The sequence below is a fragment of the Mastomys coucha genome, unplaced genomic scaffold (genome assembly GCF_008632895.1).
Source record: "Mastomys coucha isolate ucsf_1 unplaced genomic scaffold, UCSF_Mcou_1 pScaffold18, whole genome shotgun sequence".
NCBI lineage: Eukaryota > Metazoa > Chordata > Mammalia > Rodentia > Muridae > Mastomys > Mastomys coucha.
This window is the reverse complement of record NW_022196900.1, coordinates 24,000,497-24,019,104: the sequence shown is the minus strand read 5'-3', so window position 1 is coordinate 24,019,104 and position 18,608 is coordinate 24,000,497. Positions and strand designations below refer to the sequence as shown.

Genomic DNA, 18,608 nt, shown 5'->3' with positions numbered 1-18,608 from the left:
TCTCTTTTGCAATGATTGTAAAAGCCTCATGCCATTTTTAAAGAAATACACTCAGATCTTACATCACTGGTGGGTAGTCTGTTTGTCAAAGCCGAATCCCGTGCCCACCTGGCCAGAACCCATCGTCCTGCGGAATAAGGGACCCCGCGAGAAACCCCTGTCCGCGGCATATCTCCAACTCTGAAATGTGTGAACTGAAACACTTCTGTTTCCAAGCATTTCAGAAGAGGGATACTCAAGTTGTATCTCCAACAGGGGACGGAGTAAGGTCAGGCCAGGTCAGAGAAGTTATCACAGTCTCTGAACCCTCATCTCTGGGAAGAAAAGTTTGCCAACTCTTACAGTGGAAAAGAGGAATTCCAAAGTCATGAGTTCAAGGGATCAGAAATCAGGGTTGGCCACCTCCCCAGTCTAAAACAGAGAGCCACTGATTTAATTTATCCTCTGTAAAAACTCCTGGGTGCCTCTTAACTGTGCTCTCCACCCCCTACTGGTGAGGGCTTCAAGGGCCCAGCCCTGAGTCAGTCCACTGACTCCACCAGGGCAGACCACAGCTTCAGCGTGCATGTTAAAGGCCATGAAATCTAAACAGAGCTCATTCCCAGAGTGAGAATCCTGGTCTAATTATCACTGATTTTATAACCCTGACAAGTGAATTTAATCACTTTTGCTTCAGACTCCTTTTTCTTGGCATGTGTGTGAGCATATGCAGTGTGGGCTGTGTGCATGCCAATATGTGTGAAGGCCAGATGACAATCTTGACTGTTGTTCCTTAGGGGCCACTCTCTCTATTTTATTTTATTTTGATACAGACTCTATCACTGGCATCCACCTTACTAGATAGGCCAGGCTGGCTGGCCAGGGAGCCCCAAGGAGTCACCTCTCTTTGCCTCCCCAGGCTAGGTTTACAAGTTTGCATTGCCATGCCTAGTCATTCTATGTGGGTTTTGGGAACTGAACTCAGATCCTCATTCCTGCAAGGCAAACACTGTACTAAGAGCCATTTTCCAGCTCTTTAGCATCCTTTTTTGTAATACGGAGTTAATGTGCCATTTAGGGAGCTATTTTGAGAATTAAATGGTGAATATATGTAAAACTCTCAGACCAAGACCTGGCAGCAAATATCAGTTGAAATGATGTTAGATAGTTATTAGCTATGCCAGAGATTGTTTTCTAGGCCTTTATAAAGGGGATGGAAATGTCAACATTTGTAGTTTCCTATACCACAGTCACCATACCTGACCCAAGGCCAGTACCCAACACATGGCAAGCACTCACTACCATTCACTATAGTTAGCATCATAACACTAGTCCTACTCCTGACTGGTCACCTGGGCAGACAGGTTCCCTTCAGCACGTAAGTTCACTAGTGTGAATTAGCCTGTGCCATTCAGAGGCTCTTAATGAGATTGGTGTTACTTGAGGCTGATCCCCTTATCAGTGGCGCTGTGAACTGTGCAGCTCACAATGCTTAATTTCCCTCCATGAAGCCAATCCTTTAATCCTGATTCAGCCTGGCTGGGATTCTGCCTGGCTTTGCACTGGATTGTGAGGAAGGCATTCTCTAGCTGCGCTGGACCAGCACAAAGCAGCCCTTCTGACACTCTGAACAAGCCAAGATGTTGGGGGATAGTGGGACCACTTCCTGGCTCCGCCCAGACTTGAATCATCATCCACCATCTGCCAGAATGATGGGGAAGCACCCACATCCAAACTCATACCTAGTTACAACTCTTACAGGACACACACACACACACACAGAGAGAGAGAGAGAGAGACAGAGAGACAGAGAGATGAAACAGAGACAGAGAGAGGCAAACAGAGAAACAGAGACAGACAGAAAGGGGAGCATAAATGAATATGACTTAACTGTGGTTAACTGTGGGAGGCTTGGGCTGTAAGGCTCAGGAACCATGGTATCCAAAGAGAGGGACCATGGCTACCACCCTCCAGAGCTGTAAGTTCCCATTGAGGGCATGTGTAAATGCTTTGATCCATCCCTGACTGATGGAGTCACTGGGAGACTGGAGACACCTGAAATGTGAGGCAACGACAGCAGACAACAGGGGTCTGTGTGTCCTTGCTTTTAAAGATAGGGAGTGTTTCCTGCCTGAAGTCTCGAGGCATTTGGGGAGCAGAACTAGAACCCTGGAGTCCTGATTACCCCTTAAAAGCTCAGTTGTGTGTGTCTGTAAAATGATTTATAGGAGGGGGGAGCTCTCCCAAGGCACTATGAATTACTGCCTCATGGACAGCACTCTTTGAAATGAGTGAACAGAGGCTGGAGTAACAAACATCACATTATCTAATGGAAGAAGAAGTCTACCCCTGCGTGGTGGTTTGAATAAGAACAGCTCCCATAGACATATATTTGAATGCTTAGTCACTAGGGAGTGGTACTACTTGAGAAGTATTAGGAGGTAAGTTCTTGTTGGGGTAGCTGTGTCCTTGTGGAAGGAAGTGTGTTCCTGGGGGTGGGCTCTGAGATTTCCAAAGCCCAAGTCAGTCAGGCTTAGTGACTCTCTTCCTGCTACCCATGGATCTGGATATGGAACTCCCAGCTACTTCACCAGAACCTTGTCTGCTGGGTGGCACCATGCCCTCTGACATGATGATAATGGACTAAACATCTGGAACTGTGAGGCTTCAATGAAATATTTTCTTTTATAAGAATTTCTGTGGTCATGGTGTCTATTGACAGCAATAGAAACTGACTAAGGTGGAGTTGATACCAGGGAGTGGGGTATTCCTGTGACAGGCCTGACCAGCTTTGGGACTTTGGATTAGGACTCCGTTGAAGACTTTTAGTGCGGCTTAATGGGCCTCATTAGAAGGAGTGTGGAAAGCAGTGCTGGGGGTCCAGCTCAAGGAGTTTCAGAGGGAAAGAATATTATAAATAATATAAATATTATAAATGGCCTAGAGACCATTTTTGTGATATCTTGGCAAAAAATGTGGCTAGTTTCCACATGGTTATTAGTAGCCACTCTTATGCAGATCTATTATAAAAAGGAGCAAGCTTATTAAGGAAAATTACAAAATGTACAGTTTGAAGAGAAAAGCAGACCAGGACATGTAATGGAGCTATGTCCTGTGTTCAAGGACATAGCATGTTTTTTAAAACCACCTGAAACTAAATGAATAAAGGAAGTGGTAACCCCAGGGTCAGACCTTACCCAGCTAAGCTTCCAACCTGTGGAAAAGGGATTGAAGAGAAGATTAAGCAGTGAAGGAAACCATCAACAACAGGAAACTGGTGCAGATGTAATTGAACAAGGGGGCCATGTTTTAGCCCCATCAAGCAGCAGAGCTTGGCAGCTTTGGCCACATTCTGGCTTTAGAGTTGAGGATACAAGAGACTCTGAACTTTGAACTTGTGGAGACTGTGTGGGGACTCTTGAAGTTTGCTTTACAACATGGCTGTAAGCCTATGGGGGAATAGGGGATACCAGGGAGAAGAATGTGGTTGTTTGAATAAGAATGGCCCCCATAGGTTTATGATATAGTTAAATGCTTGGCACTACTTGAGAAGGATTAGGAAGTGTGGCGTTGCTGAGCAGGTGTGGCCTTGTGGAAAAAAGTGTGTTCACTGGGAGTGGGTGTTGAGGTTTTAAAAGCCAAAGCTAGGTCCAATATTTCTCTTTTCCTGCTGCCTGGGGATCTGGATGTAGAAATCTCAGCTACTTCTCCAGCACCACATCTGTCTGCATGCCACCATGCTCCCTGCTATGATGAAAATGGACTAAACCTCTGATACTGTAAGCCAGCACCGTCAAAGGCTTTCTCTTGTAAGAGGTGCTGTGGTCATAGCGTCTCTTCCCAGCAACAGAACAGTGACTAAGACAACCTGGATAGGTGAGCTAGTCAGGAGGACTGCCTGCCATCTTTGTAAACCTCAGGGGACACAAATGATAACAACCATGTCAGCTACTCAGCCCACATCATACAACCACACACATCTCATACAGTATTTCTTTTCTTTTCTTTGGTCTTCTTTTTTGAAATGAGGTCTGTGTCTCCAAGGATGGCCTTGAATTTGTGATCCTACTGTCTCAGGTTCCCAGGGGCACCTGGGATGTACCACCACCGCACTTCATGTGTTATTTCAAATGCCTCTAGAAGAACTCTCAGGATGGACAGGTACTGGCTACCCCACTGTCCAGATGCACAGTTCCTTCTGCAAAGTCTTGGATTGTTCCTGGATAGAGGCCCTGAGCAGCCTTCCACCACAGACTTAAGATGGTCATGTGCCAATGGAGACAGCATTTAGGATCTGTGTCACTTGTGTAACCCCTTGCCTCTCCCCACACCTACCAGTCAGGGATGAAACCCTCTGAGGATCCAGGAGTGTATAGGACTGTAAGAGGGAAGGGACCTATAGGATCATAGGAGGGAAGGGACCTATAGGACCGTAGGAGGGAAGGGACCTATAGGACCGTAGGAGGGAAGGGACCTATAGGACTGTAAGAGGGAAAGGACCTATAGGACCGTAGGAGGGAAGGGACCTATAGGACAGTAGGAGGGAAGGGACCTATAGGATCGTAGGAGGGAAGGGACCTATAGGACAGTAGGAGGGAAGGGACCTATAGGACCGTAAGAGGGAAGGGACCTGGATCGCTGAGTACCCATGTGGGAGGTCCCCAGCCAGGCTTTTTGCAATGGCTGTGTGGCTACATAATAACTGTTTGTGGAAGTGCTGGGGCCTGGGGACTCTCCCTATTGACACACAGTAATTCTGACCAAGCAGAATTTAGACCAGAAGCTGGTGCCACTGTGTTTAATGTCTGGGAATACAGACTGGAAAGCTGAACTCCTGGGCTATTCAACGGTAAGGGTGAGGACGGTTGCAGAAGGCTAACAGTGGATGGCTGAGCCTGTGAGGGAGAGCAGTCCTAGCCCTGGCAGCCTGTGGACTCCCTCTGCCCCAACCTCCTCCCTGCTCATTCCTTTATGAGCTCCAGTTTGAGAACCAGGGCTTTAGAGAGATGGAAATGGTCAGTGCACAGGACTGCCCAGGGAAGGCCCGAGCACGATCTACCCAACTGCTGGCCTCTCTACCATCAGCTTCTGCTCATGTTGACCTTGAACCCATTTACAGGTCTCTTTTCTGGGCCTGCAACCTCTGGAAATCCCATCTTCCTCTCTTCTCCCCAAACCATCCTGAGACAGAGCTGAGATGACAGAGTTCAGACTAGGTAGCAATGAAGGACAGGCTGGCTGGGGCTTAGAAGGTAAATTCCCGGAAAGTGCCAGGGATGTGTGTATCCGGTTTTGGTGGAATGGAGAGGGTGTGTGTGCTCTGGATGGGTTCTGCTGGTGGCTTCCATTTGCGTGTTTGGGGGCCCTCTGGGCCTTACCTGCATGGGACTGCATGTGCTCCAGCAGGTTGCTGTAGAACTGAAACTGGATCCCACAGGCGCCGCACGTGTAGGGTTCTAGGGAGACAGGTAGGCATGTGACAGGTGGCCCATACTCAGGCACCCTGACACTGGACCGCAGGCAGCTTTGAAGGTGGGGATCCAGATGCATACCTGGGGCCCTGGGCCCAGCCTGTCCACTGGCCTGTCACTAGCCTGGAGACAGAAAGGCTGAGGAGAGGCAGGAGCACAGAGAAGGGAAGCCACACAGATACAGGCTGCTAACTCAATGGGCCTGTGGCTTACTGGGTGCTTACTCGGTGGCTGGCACTGTTCTGAGCACATGGGAAGGACAACATCCAGGCAACAAGAGCTCCCAGGAGACAGACTCTGTCCCTTGGGATTCACAACTTAACCCTCTACCCAAGGGACCACACAAGGGTTCCTGCTCATGGAGGGAACAAATGAATGGATGCACAGATGAACAAGGAAACTCACAATGGGAGTGGGGGAAACAGTGAGAGAAAAAGCAAGAGAGGAGGAAGTGAGGCGGTGGGTATAACTGGAGAAGCTGGAGGATGGGCTGAGCCGAACCGGCCGCACCAACGTCAAAAGCTCAGAGTATCCAGGACGCCCACTGGTGCCTGGCAAAGAGGGGGCAGTGGGAGGAAAGAAAGAAAACACTGTTAAGTAGAAGGGGAGGGGGAAAGCGGGAGGAAGGCAGCTTGGAAGAGAAGTCCTGAGGCTGTCTGGACAACCAGGAGTGGGTAACCTGTCCCCCCTCCTGTGTGCTCAGGGTTCCACCTACCTGAGCACACCTCTCCACCTCCCTCCCGAGGTGGGGATTACCCTGAGGGTGGCCCAAGGCCTGTCTAAACCTCAGGGAGGCCAGCAGAGTCACTCTCTGTCCTGCCTTGCACCCTTCAACCCCCCCAGCAGGACCATCACTTACTCTGCAGGAGAGGGAAAGGGTTGGAAATCAGGGGACTTGCAGTTTCTGCAAAAGAGAAACAGTTTAGCTAAGTGTTTTCCAGTCCTGGGGCTGTGAAGTCATCACAGCTGGTGAGCCAGAGGGCCCTTTCGGTGGAGGGAGTACCTCAGTGGACACAAAGTCTATGTGGGAAGATGGGCAAGAGGGTGCTGGCAGAGAAGCACAGTCATCAGAGAAGGCAGTGTCTCGTGATATTGGTAGGGCCTTAGGGTGCTCTGATGGTGAGGCTCTGTGACTCAGGTATGATGCCCATATGGCCATGTGCTTGGCCACTTGGTTGTTCTCTGGCAAGCTCTCCTACTGTCTGGCATTGCCAGAGAGTGGGGCTGGCAAGCCTCCAATATAGCAGGCAGCAAAGTGGAGTGCAGGCAGAGTATTGGGGTTCTGGCTCCACTGCAGTCTGGGGGACCTGGGGCTACAATGGACTTATTCTGAGCTTCATTTTTCCTAATCCAGAAAGTGGGAGTAACAGGAACACTGTCCCCACAGGACTTTGGTAAGGGTGAACACAGATACAACACACAAAGCTCCGAACACATGCCAGCCACGTCGTAAGTGCTCAATGAATGGTGGCTGCCAGCAGCAGCAGCCCATGACAGTGCTGTCCCTACACAAACGCTAGCCCTGGTGGCAGGAGAGGTATAAGGGGTGCCACATGGCTTGGGTGGGGAGCCTAGGGTATGACAGGAGACTCTTGTTCTACTAGCTCCAGGCTGCTCTTCTCTGTGGCCCGGGGCAGGTCATGCCAACCCTCCTAGACCAACCCCTTACAGAAGCTCTGAGGGTCACAGTGATGACCCAAGTAGCACTTGTGCCAACTGCTTGATTTACACCAAGGTAAACAAGGCAAACGACGCCCAAAGCAACACTTACCCCTCTACCCCCACCCCATTTGCCTGTATCCTATGAGGCTGTTTGTGCTCCTCATGCCACTTCTAGCCCAGTAGGAGTTAGGACTCATCTAGACCACTATTTCCAGAACCAGTGGAGCTGAGGTCAAACCTATCCTCAAGGCAGCTTGGGTCTACTACTAAGCAGAAGTCTATACCTGGCGCCTGTGCTCCTAACCAATTGCTGAAGCCCATGGTGGCCAAGGGGCACCCGCTACGGGTATATACCAGACAGTGTCAGCACAGGGGGGCATTCACTCAGGCTTAATATTGAATGACGTCAGTTTCATAGTGGCAGGAGACCTATCCCCTCCTGTCCTGGCCACCACTGTGCACAAACCCTTCCTGTCCCTTTCTAAGATAGGGACTGCTGGTGACCATCCACCCTGGAGTCCCAAGCTGTGCCACAAGGAGCCAGCACAAGGCAGCCACCAGGTGGCAGCAAATACCACCAGGAGTTCTCAGGCAAAGCCACAACACTGCAGGATCTAGAAGAGAATCTGTTCTGCTGTCAGAGATCTAGTATGGGTGCAGAACCTGGGACCTCTGGCTCCAGTATCTCTACTGTGCCCCATTTGCCTCTCCTGGAAAGAAACCTGCTATATATGGCATTACTCTTAACTTAGCAAATGGCTCTCTTAGAGTTACCCATCTGGGCTGGCTAAGTTGATGCCTAAGTTTGGGATTAAGGAAGTTCCCCCTCTCTGTGGGCAAGGGCCAAAGGACAAAATGCAGCCACAGAAGGGCACCCACGGATATAAAGGCCCCTTCTGCTTCTCATAAGCTCTACTGTCTTTCCATTGCCCTACCCAGCCCCCCTCCCAACAAGCCCCACCACGCACCAGAAGACCCCAGACATAGGTACCTGCTCTTCTGTGGGAGGTGACACTAGAGTACAGCCCACACGTGATGTCCCATGTCACACCACAGACACACTCACCGCTGGAATTTTGCGAGCTGCTATTGGTCTCTTCAAAGTGGTTCTGTGCTTTGCTTTCTACTCGACGACTGAAGGTGTTTTCTGCTGGGAGGAGGCAGAAGGGGGGGTGTGATACGCCACGGGGAATGGTCAGCGTGGCTGTCAGGGCCAAGTGGGCAGGAGGCCCCTGGAGCTCAGAGAATGTGTGTCTGGGAGATAGAAGGATGGAGAGGGAAAGAGTGACCTGCCCAAGGACACACTGGTGAAATGGAGAAAACAAACAGGGCAGGGCCCCATTTTCTACTCCACAGACATATATATATAAGGTTAAGTCATTAGGATGAACTTTCTTGTTTTCTCTGGAAAATTCTGTTTGCTACAGCCTCCAGCGGAGGATTGAGGATGTCAGCCCATTTCCTGGAGGCAACTTTGAACAAGAATCCCAAGGCATAAAGGATGTCCTGGGACAGAACACAAGGACAAGGCGGGAAGGGGTAGTTTCATACTTGCTCTGGGAAGGCCAAAGACTGGGTGAGGAGGGTCAGAACTCACATAGAGGGGTAGGAGTGCTTAACTCCTTGTCAGTTGTGTCTAGCGCCTTCCCCAAAGCATACATCTCCCAGGATCTCTCTGGCAATCCCACAATGCAGGGATGGGCTCGGCCAAGCAAGACTCTATACTTACAGCCCCACCTACACCAGCAGAAGATAATGCACTTCTTCTTTCCATGGTGCTCTGGGTACTACAGAGCACGGTTGATCCAGGAGCGAAGGTCTCAGGAAAGTTAAATTGAGATACTCAGCCATCCCTGCCCCTTTCAACGACTTGCATGAAAAAAGCTCAGAGACACTGACCAGGAGAGCCACTGGGCTTAAACTTAACCTGCCCCCCAAACACAGGGATTTGTAAAGACTAGATTCTGCAATATCCTTCCAAGTGGTGCTATTTGGAAATCCCTTGGTGAAACACCACTCACCAGGTCCATCCTACCCAACAAAGGGCTGGGTGCTGGTGGTCTGGGCGAAGGATAACATGGAGGACAATGAGACAGCCAGTCAGAGGCAGTTCCTGTAGGCCTGTTCAGGTCTTCTCCATTTACCTCAAACTCTCCCATAGCCTGTAGAGGCTTTTTGGTACTATAAGGACCATGCTTCCTCTGTTCCCCTAATAGCTTGGTTGAGTACCTCCAGACAGCATGTAAACTGACAGAGGCCCATTCATTCTTTATCTACAAGGGTGAGGGGCTCTCATTCTTGAGCACCTACTGTATACCAGATAATCCTCCCAACATCATGAGTGCAGTACCACCCATTTAACAGGCAGAGAAACGAACTGAAGCTGCCAGGCTCCTGGACCCACTAAGATAGCATGCAAGGCTTTATCTGGGGGCAGGCGCCTCCCCTGTAAGAAGGAAGTCAGGTGCTCCCCGTTCTCTATCTAAGTCTATGTTCACAGGGGAACAGACAGGTCAGGTGAAATATAAGCCCATGTGTGCATGTCGACCTGCACACAAACAGCCATATTCTCCAGGATAATGACAATCTCAACTTCTCACATGCACCATTTCACAGCCCCTAACCTGGTGCCCTTGGACTTGACCATACAGTTTGCCTAAGGAAGGTCTACCACAGGGCTTCCAAGTCTCACAGAGGCAGCCATTGATGTGCCCATGGTTTTCTAGACATTTGCCTAGAGATAATCACATTCAGTGACTGACAAATGCCAGTCCCTACAGACCATTCTCTGCAGACGCTATGGCCCTTCAAAAACTCAGCCGCAGAGCTCAAGAAGAGAGTACAGTCAAGAAAGCCATGTCCCTACAATCTGGTGAGTCAATGTCTACCACCATGGTGGACAATCTAATTCTTTTAAGGAGCCGAGGATGGAACCCCAAGCAAGGCTTCCACAATCACTCTTATCACTGAGCTATCTCTTCAACCCTCTTTTCTTACTTTAAGACAGGGTCTAACAAAGTGGATTAGTCTGGCCTTGAACCCAATCTGTAGCCCAGGCAGGGCTTGAACTTTTGATCCTCCTGACTTAGCTTTCCACCTGCAGGCAAAACCACAACTGTCACAACACAGCATTTGAAAAATCCTTCAAATGTAAATCAACTTCAAGGTTGGTTTACTCCCCTCCTTTTGAGAAATATAAGTACAGTAAACACAAAACCACAGCTGGGCCCAAATTAGCTTCTTAAACCAGAGGAAAGGCAAGCACAGGTTACAATGAATACTAGGTTACCAATGAATGCCCTCAGTGGCTCATTCATCTGACCTCTCAATGCAAACATTCTGTACATTTAGGATAGCTTTGTCCTCCTGAAAGCAAGTGAAAGATCCAGTGCCTCGGAGAATACAGCACCATTATCTGGGGAGGTGGTCCAAGGCTTTTCTCATGCAAGTCTGAGTCCCAGGACTCCTGGAAGCTGGTCCTAGCACATAGTATGTCTTCTACTTTGGAAGAAACGATCACTGGGGACCTTGCTACCCAGTCTCCCTCTGAAGCCATAGCCCCCTTTTGCATAGGCCTGGGAACTTCTGGAGCTGACATCCTCTGGTTTCCTGCTGGGCCTCTAGCTCCTGGAGGGCTTCATGGGTAAACTCTAACGAGTGGGAGCCCACAGAGACAGAGCTGCAGTCAGCTGCCCCATTTGATGGAGACCACTTCCAGTCTGAAACAGCTTGAGATAGTTTTCTGAAAGGTGACAGTGAAAGCTCATGCCAAGAAATCCATACAGGCCTGGATGGTCACAGACAACAGTGTGGTCACAATCCAAAGTGATACCTGCCATCCTGCCACGAAGCCACTGTGGCAGGGATGTAGCAGGGGGTAGTGGGGATTGTGAGATGGGGAAAATGCACAGACAACTACTGTGAAGGAGGCCTGAACCATTACCCTGCAGGAACATGGCCCATGAGCCAGATTTGATGTCTCAACATAGTCAGAAACCCAAGCTTCTTTTTATATAGATTCTTCTCATGTTCAAATACTTCCTATTAATCTTTAATAAAAGGCTTTTAAACTTCACAAAGGCCAAATAAAACAGAACCCATTTGGCCATGATTTGCAAAAAATATCAAATTACTTTTAAAATGTTTGCAAATTTTGTTGTATAACCCTCCAGTTGAGATTTATAACTTCGTCTCCCAGGGTTACAGAGGTGGCCAGAGGCCATGGGTCCCAGTCTGCACCAAAGCATGATGGGAACTCCAGTCTTGTTCTTGCAGGGGAACAGCTATGGCAGGTGGTGAGTGGGAAACCAGGGAGGCATGGGTGATAAAGGCCGTCAATACCTGCAGCTGCCTTGCTTGCTGGAGATCCCGAGTTTGGAGTTCGGAACGTCTGAGTTTGGGTAGCTGGAGGGGTGCGGTGTAAGAGGGTGGTGCATCGGACCACGGAGGCTGGAGCCTTTTTTCCCGACTGGTTTGTCTGGGTCTTCGCTGCCACGAAGCGTGGAGATGGGGTGACCTCTGGATGGGAACACTCAGAACCCGTGTCTGGATCTTCCGTTGGCTCCCACCCGGGGGCGGTACCTGAGAGGGTCATGCTCTCAGTCCTTGAGGGCCCTTGGAGCCTGCCGAGTAAGTGGCCTCTCAGCCACAGGTCCCTGAATGCCCACTCTGATACCTTTCTGCCCAACCTGCCCTCCTTCTATAGAAAGCAAGGGCTCAAGCTCCCAGGAGAAGCCCAAGAACCTTTGAGAGTCAAGAATCTTCCCTAGTTTTCCTTTTACCTTCAGGAAGCCTGACCTCTGGCTCATGCTCAGAGCTTCCTGTTGGCCCCCATCACCTCTGTGCTAGTCTTTAGCCTTGAGGAATCTGGACTAGTTACCTCAGCCCCAGGAACATTTTCTAGTATAGCTGCTTCTCAGCCCTTTTCCTTCAAAGGGAATCTGGCCCATAAGTGATGGTGAGAAGCAGAAGGTTAAGGTATGGGGCTAGATAGTGGAGGAGGGAAGGGAGAGGGGCTTTACAAAACCCTGTGGACAGGGGCTGGGAACTGCTCTTCTTTGGAGTCTTGGGGCCTGCCTTTGTCACAGAGGTATAACTGTTCCCTGTAAGGTTTAGGGAGCCTTTCTTACTCATATCCTCTAGGGAGCTAAGTCCTGAGAATGGTGGCCTTCGGTGGGCAGAGTGCACACCCACCGAAGAGAAGCAAACAAGGCCTACTTCATGACGGTCTACAGCTATGTCTCCTAATGGAAAGAACAGGACCAGACAGAGGGGATTCCTGAAACCCCAGGCGTGAGCACCACCTGAGACCCCACCTGTACACAAGGCCTGAATCACTGCTCTGAGCCATTTTGACTTTCTGGCTCCATGAGGCAGGTCCTTGCTACAATCCTGCTCTCAGTGCAATGTCCATTCTGGAAGCTGGAGGACTCAAACTATCATGTCAGAGGCTGAGATGAAAAGCTCACAGCTCTCAGCTCCCAGTCATTCCTCATACTGGTGCAGAAGCCGAGGCCCAAGAAATCCAGGCCCCATGCAAATCACAGTTCTCTTCCACCAGGAGCTGAGCATGCCTCATACCTCAGAGATGCTTGTCTTTATAAGGGCAGCTGTGCCACAGGGAGGGGAGTCATTTAGTCACAGCTCTAACATGATTCAGCATGGCTGAGGAGAGTTCCAGGGCCTCGGTCGTAAGGGAAGCTGAGGGACCTCCCACTGGCAAAAGATATCTCCCCATGCTTTCCCTTTCTTTCTGACTTGAGTCCAACAGGAAGGATGGCTTATCTGATGGTTTCTCTTAACACATTCAACACTGTGTTGCTGCCCCAGAACACCTCCAACTGTTGACTGTCTCCTTAGGGCTGGAGGCTCACTCTCAGGCCTATACTCTCAGCCCATCATGGAAGCCTAGCTCCAGGGCCTCTGGCCGCAGCAGTCCTGGGCTCTGAACTCTACAGGGCACATAGTTTCCCCTGCCTAAACCCACTGATGAGGCAGGACAGCCCTCTCTGAGTAGGTGGCCTCACAGGGATTCAGTGAGACATCTAGAAAGCCAGAGACATACCCTTAAAGTAACTGCTCCACACAAGGAAATTGTGACTGATGTTCCTGCTTAGAGTCAGGAAAACTAAGGCCTAGGAGCTCTACCGTGATTCCTAAGAACACCCAGGAAGAAGGTGCCAGATGACATGGGATCTCAGGCAGCCAGAAGCTCCAGGAGGCCTAGGAATATCATAGATCTCCTCCACGGATCATGAGACACTGATCCACACAACCAGAGCCGTGGGTACAAGGACCGAGCCCATAAGCAGCAGCCTGGCCAGCAGCTTTCCTTGGAGACCTGTCTCTGTGGCTGCAGAACCATACCTGGGGATAGTTTCACATTTGATTTCTGCTGTGACAATCCTGGCATTCCTTAGAGCAAGGACCTCAGGGCACCTGTGAGACACCTGACCCAATAAACCGAGGTAATCATCTGTTCTCTCCAGCTATCCCGCCTGGGCCTTCTCGCCTCACCAGACTCTGCCCAGGCCCCTCACATTCTCAACTCCCCTAACACCTGTTCTCCATCGAGCTCAAGGCCTTCTCCCAGGCTGTTTCCTTTGAGCCTTTCATGCTGTGACTGTTAGACCTACATGCTACACCTGGAAAGCACTTCCTCAGGAAGTCCTCTTTGAAAGTGCCTTTCTTGACCATCCATCCACCTCATCACCTCCTCCTTTCCAGGAACTGACAGCTATCAATGACGCATGCTGTGACCATAGATGACCCTAGCTCTCTACGGACCCAAGTGGTCTAGTTCATCCCCCTATCTTCATGCATTGAGTGTAGGAGCTCATTACCTGAGAGAATCCCAGGGTGTGATGGAGACGAGTCATGCCATCCATGAGTGGATGCACTGAAGAGCCAGAACAGAGAGACTTGGAATACCGAGGTAGAGTGCATCAGAGTTAGGAAGCTCAACAAGAGGCTGTAGTGGGGCCACCAGGCTCTCCTTCTCCTCCCATTGCCCCAAAGGGCAAAGTAGATAGGGTCATGGAGGTCTGGTCACCACTTCAGGGTCACTCAATGTGTGGACTGTGAGCATCGATGGGTCCCAGCAGGTTCTCAACTGACATTGTCATACCCACCAGTCTACTCCATATGTTGACCTCATACGAACACCATCAGGCTGGAGCTGTTACCTGGGCTTGCACTAGGAATGAGCGGCTCAGAGACACACTGACTCCTTCCCATTGTAAGAAATACACATGAGATTTTTATTCATAACACGCCTAAACAATGACAGGGTGAAAAGTCTCTCCTGTAGGAAGTTGAAAAATTAACCCAAGTAGAAAAAAAGTTCAGAGAAAAGAGGGTAGAGAGGTGTGGCTTGTCTCTACACTCTATAAGGCAGAGGTGAAGCCAAGGAATCCCGTGCTAAGGCTGAAGATAGGAAAGGGTGAAACTCATGGTATGGAAAGAAGACTTCTGGCCGTGATGCAGTGGCTGGGACAGGACTGGAGTTCTTGATGAAGCCAGACAACCCTCAAAGCTTTAAATCAAAGCTTGCAACCCTTATCAATAGGTGGTGTGGTCCATGGAGCAGACCTGGGGGGGTCTCAGCTTATTCCCAAAACTCTCCTGGAGATGATAAGCTCACAGCACAGAGTAGGGCCTAGTGGGCATACCCATTCACTGAACAAAAACCACAAGGACAGTGATCCAGGGCAGGACTTGTGATGAGGCTGCACAGGGCAGGACAGAATAACAAAGAAGAGATAACTGCGCCAAGAAAGAAGGAATTCCAAAAATGTGCAGTGAGGCTTCCTAAAAGGCTTTAGCTGAGATGTAAATCATTTGTGCAGAGTGAGTCTCCGCAGAGAAAACAGCTGTGTGTGTGTGTGTGTGTGTGTGTGTGTGTGTGTGTATACACTCAGAGGTTTCAAAGAAGTTGCACAAGATTAGGATTCTGGTCTCACCGGCCAGAAAGGAAAAGGCCTGATAACTTCAGCACAAAGGTTCTGCCTTGGAAGAGCTATTGTAACCCTGGAATAAGAATGACTTCTGACTTGCTCGAACCCTTTCTCAAGACAAGACTATGAAGTATCAGACTGATCTACAAGACAATCTGCCAGAAAGAAGGGGATGCTTTTCAGAGGAAGAAAACACAACCTAGTTAAGCCTACAACGTACCATCTACAATGCGCAGCATAAAACAATTAACTTTTGAGGAGAACCAGAAAAATGTAGCTAAAAATCAAAAGGAAGACCAGTCAGAAGAAACTGAAATAAAAATGATGATAAAATTGTGAGTGATAAACCTTAAAGTAGCTATTAAACGTGCCCAGTACACAAAAGTTTAGAGAAGACTATGAATGTAACCAAGAACAAGGGTAGCTATTGAGAAGGAGTTTGCAGAGATTAGATGCTGTAGGAGAAAAGATTAATGAACCTGAAAGCAGGGCAAACTGAAGCACAGAGGAACAATACAGCTGAAAAAATAAACACTGACTGAACTGACTGTAAGCACATTCAGGCATCTAATAAACATGCAATTAGAGTCTCAGGAGAGGAAAAAGAAATTAGGGAAGAAAAATATAAATCCTTGGTCAAAGCTGATGAATATCAACAAAAATCAGGTTGGTAAGAACTAGTATTACTGGCTAGTACTTAAAAGGATTCAGAGGGCTGGAAAGAGGACTGGTGGTTATGACCTAAATTCATGATATTCGAAGATGTATACTGTAAACCACAAAGTAAAAAAGCGCTAATAGGAGAATATTAACAAAATAAATTGAAAATACTTTATTAGTACAGCAGTAAGCAAGAAAACAAGAGTGAAAATGAGCAGTATGAACGGAAAAATACATAGCGGCAAATGAAATCCAATCATGTCAATAGGCTATATTAAATGTAAATGTATTAAAGTGTTCAATTAAAAGGAAATAGTTCTATTTTCTGTTTACTTTCACATTTATTGTACCATGACTATATGTTCCTTTGTGTGTGTGTGTGACAGGGTTTCTTTATGTAGCCCTGGCTGACCTAGAACTCACAGAGAATCATGTGCCTTTGCCTCCTGAGAGTTGGGATTAAAGGTATGTACCATCATTCCTGGCTTATATGTTCCATTTTTAATTTGAAGCTGAAAAAATAAATTTTTAAAATATTCTAAAAAGGGGAAAGCACAGGTTACCACAACAGATAAAGAAGTTAAAATTACCCATAGCTTTTACACTTAAAAATGTCAGAAAAAAACAAAACAAAACAAAACAAAAGCCTGGGAAAAGAAACACTGTATAGACACCAGTAGGAAGGCCCCGCTGGGTGATAGCCATAATGCATTGTAGGGAAGATTACAGAAGAACTGATTTCAGAGATAAAGGACACTGAACCATTTACAGTAATACTTCAGCTCTTCAAAGCACAGTGACATCGTGGGTGCAGTAACAGCAGACATCCAAACCAACTAGTCAAAAATGGATGCATCTTAAAGAGGAGATGGAGAACCCAGCTGAGGCCTCTGAGGCTTTTGGGGTAGTACCTGGTAAGGCAAACCAATTTCTTTTTGAAGTCAAGAAAGGCCAGAGAGGCTTAAACATCAATCAACTTTAACCTAATTGATACTACAAAACAAATCACATGCTTATTCATGATTGATTAATTTTGGTAAATGAACATGAAAAATGTAGCAAAGGGCGACCATATAAATGGTTGACCATAAAACAAAACTCAATAAATTCCAAAGATCAGAAATAACAATACATATTTGATAACAACAGAATTAAATTAAAATCAATTATAATTTTTAAATAATTACTTGTTCTTATATGTATAATAAATATAAATATATAATAAAAATAAATATAGAAATGTAAATAATTATTTAGAAAGGGAATACATTTTCTAAATGATGTTTCCTAAAAAGAAAATGCCAGGTTTAAGAATATAAGAGTTGAGTTTCTATCAAAATATTTATAGAAAGCAATTTCAACTCTATATAAATTCTTTAGAAAATGGAAAAAAAGGGAATTTTCTGTGTAACTGCTTCTATGAAACAGAGTTGTTATGACACACAATAAATAATTTAATTAATTAATTTAATTACATTAGTAAGGACATTATTGGAAGAACACGGTACTGGTTCGAGTTAAAATGGCTCACTTACCTTCGAAAACTGTAGCTAATCTATGGATATGTATGTGTTGGTGCACATGTGTGTTAGTGCACTCATCTGTGTGTGCATATATGCAGGCCAGAGGCCAACCTCAGATATCTTTATTAGTTCTCTACATTTTATTGTTTTTGCGGTTTCTGTTAATGTTGGACTGCATGTATTTTTGCTTTATGATATGGCTACAAGCCTATGGGGGCCAGGGAGTAGAGTGCGGTGGTTTGAATAAGAATGGCCCCCATAGGTTTATATATTTGAATGCTTGGTCATCAGGGAATGGCACTACTTGAGAAGGATTAGGAGTTGTGCCTTGGGGCAGATGAGGCCAGACCTTAACCTCAGATCGCTTTATTAGTTCTCCACATTACTGCTGGTGGTGGTGTTAGTAGTAGCACCTTTGAGACAGGGTCTGTCAGTGAATCCACAACTCACTGTTTTGGCTGTATAGCAAGTGCTTGGTACTCACTTCTCTCCATTCCTACCCCGCTTGGTACTCACTTCTCTCCATTCCTACCCCAGTATTGGGAATCACTAGCACGAGCCCCCACATTCAGCTTTTAAGTGGATGCCAGGGAACCAAATTAAGGTCCTCATGCTTGCACATCAAGCGTTTTACCCAATGAGCTATCTGCCAGCCTCAACAACTAGCTGTCCTCAAACACATACCTGCCGGATGATCTAGCCATACACAAAGACTCGTACATATAGTTATGGCAGCTCCATCTGCATGAGGTCCAAGGTGGAGCCAATCCAAATATTCACCCAAGAGTAAGCAGACAAAGGCTGGATGATGTCTATCATATATCGCTTGCCAGTCCGTGCTTTGATCAGTGGCAGACGACGGTATATGGTAGTGATTCCATAATGTCATATCACTTTAAAAAGTCACAGTTGTCTTATTTTGTGTAAATTATACACTCTGATGCTTGCACAAGAAAATACCCTAATGCACCTCTCAGAATGTTCTTGTCCTTAAGTGATATATGGCTGTATACAATCACTGAAAGGAGTGAACTACAGAAAGTCAGGCTAGTACTCAATGATGAGGCACATTCTGTCATAGTCTACAGATGTTGGAAATGCAAATTCATAAACAATACAGGCAGACTGGTGACAGTTGGGGGATGGGAATATGGTAAGTAAGGGATTACAAGAGGGCACAAAGCAACTGTGGATTTACATTTATTATCTGAATTTTGGTTCATCTATGGACCAAAGCTTACCATTTTTACACTGTAAATGGTGGGAACCTTGTTATAGCATTAACATATTTCACTGGTAGTGGGTTTTTTTTGTTTTTTGTTTTTTTTTTTTTTTTTTTTTTTTTTTTTTTTTTTTTT

General features: G+C 47.3%; 1 protein-coding gene across 11 annotated transcripts in view; it reads right to left on the bottom strand.

Moving 5' to 3' along the window:
• The window catches only part of Znf618 (zinc finger protein 618), a 167,343-nt gene that overhangs the window by 13,799 nt on the left and 134,936 nt on the right, over positions 1 to 18,608 (bottom strand). For 4 of the 11 annotated variants that reach the window (XM_031377612.1, XM_031377614.1, XM_031377619.1 and 1 more), the window contains 4 exons: positions 11,454 to 11,693; positions 8,179 to 8,262; positions 6,310 to 6,354; positions 5,358 to 5,435 (listed from right to left, as the gene is read on the bottom strand). In XM_031377612.1, coding sequence (XP_031233472.1) covers positions 5,358 to 5,435; positions 6,310 to 6,354; positions 8,179 to 8,262; positions 11,454 to 11,693 — 447 coding nt within the window. The remainder of the gene's footprint in view (positions 1 to 5,357; positions 5,436 to 6,309; positions 6,355 to 8,178; positions 8,263 to 11,453; positions 11,694 to 18,608) is intronic. The other 7 variants (XM_031377615.1, XM_031377617.1, XM_031377621.1 and 4 more) reach the window with 3 other exon arrangements.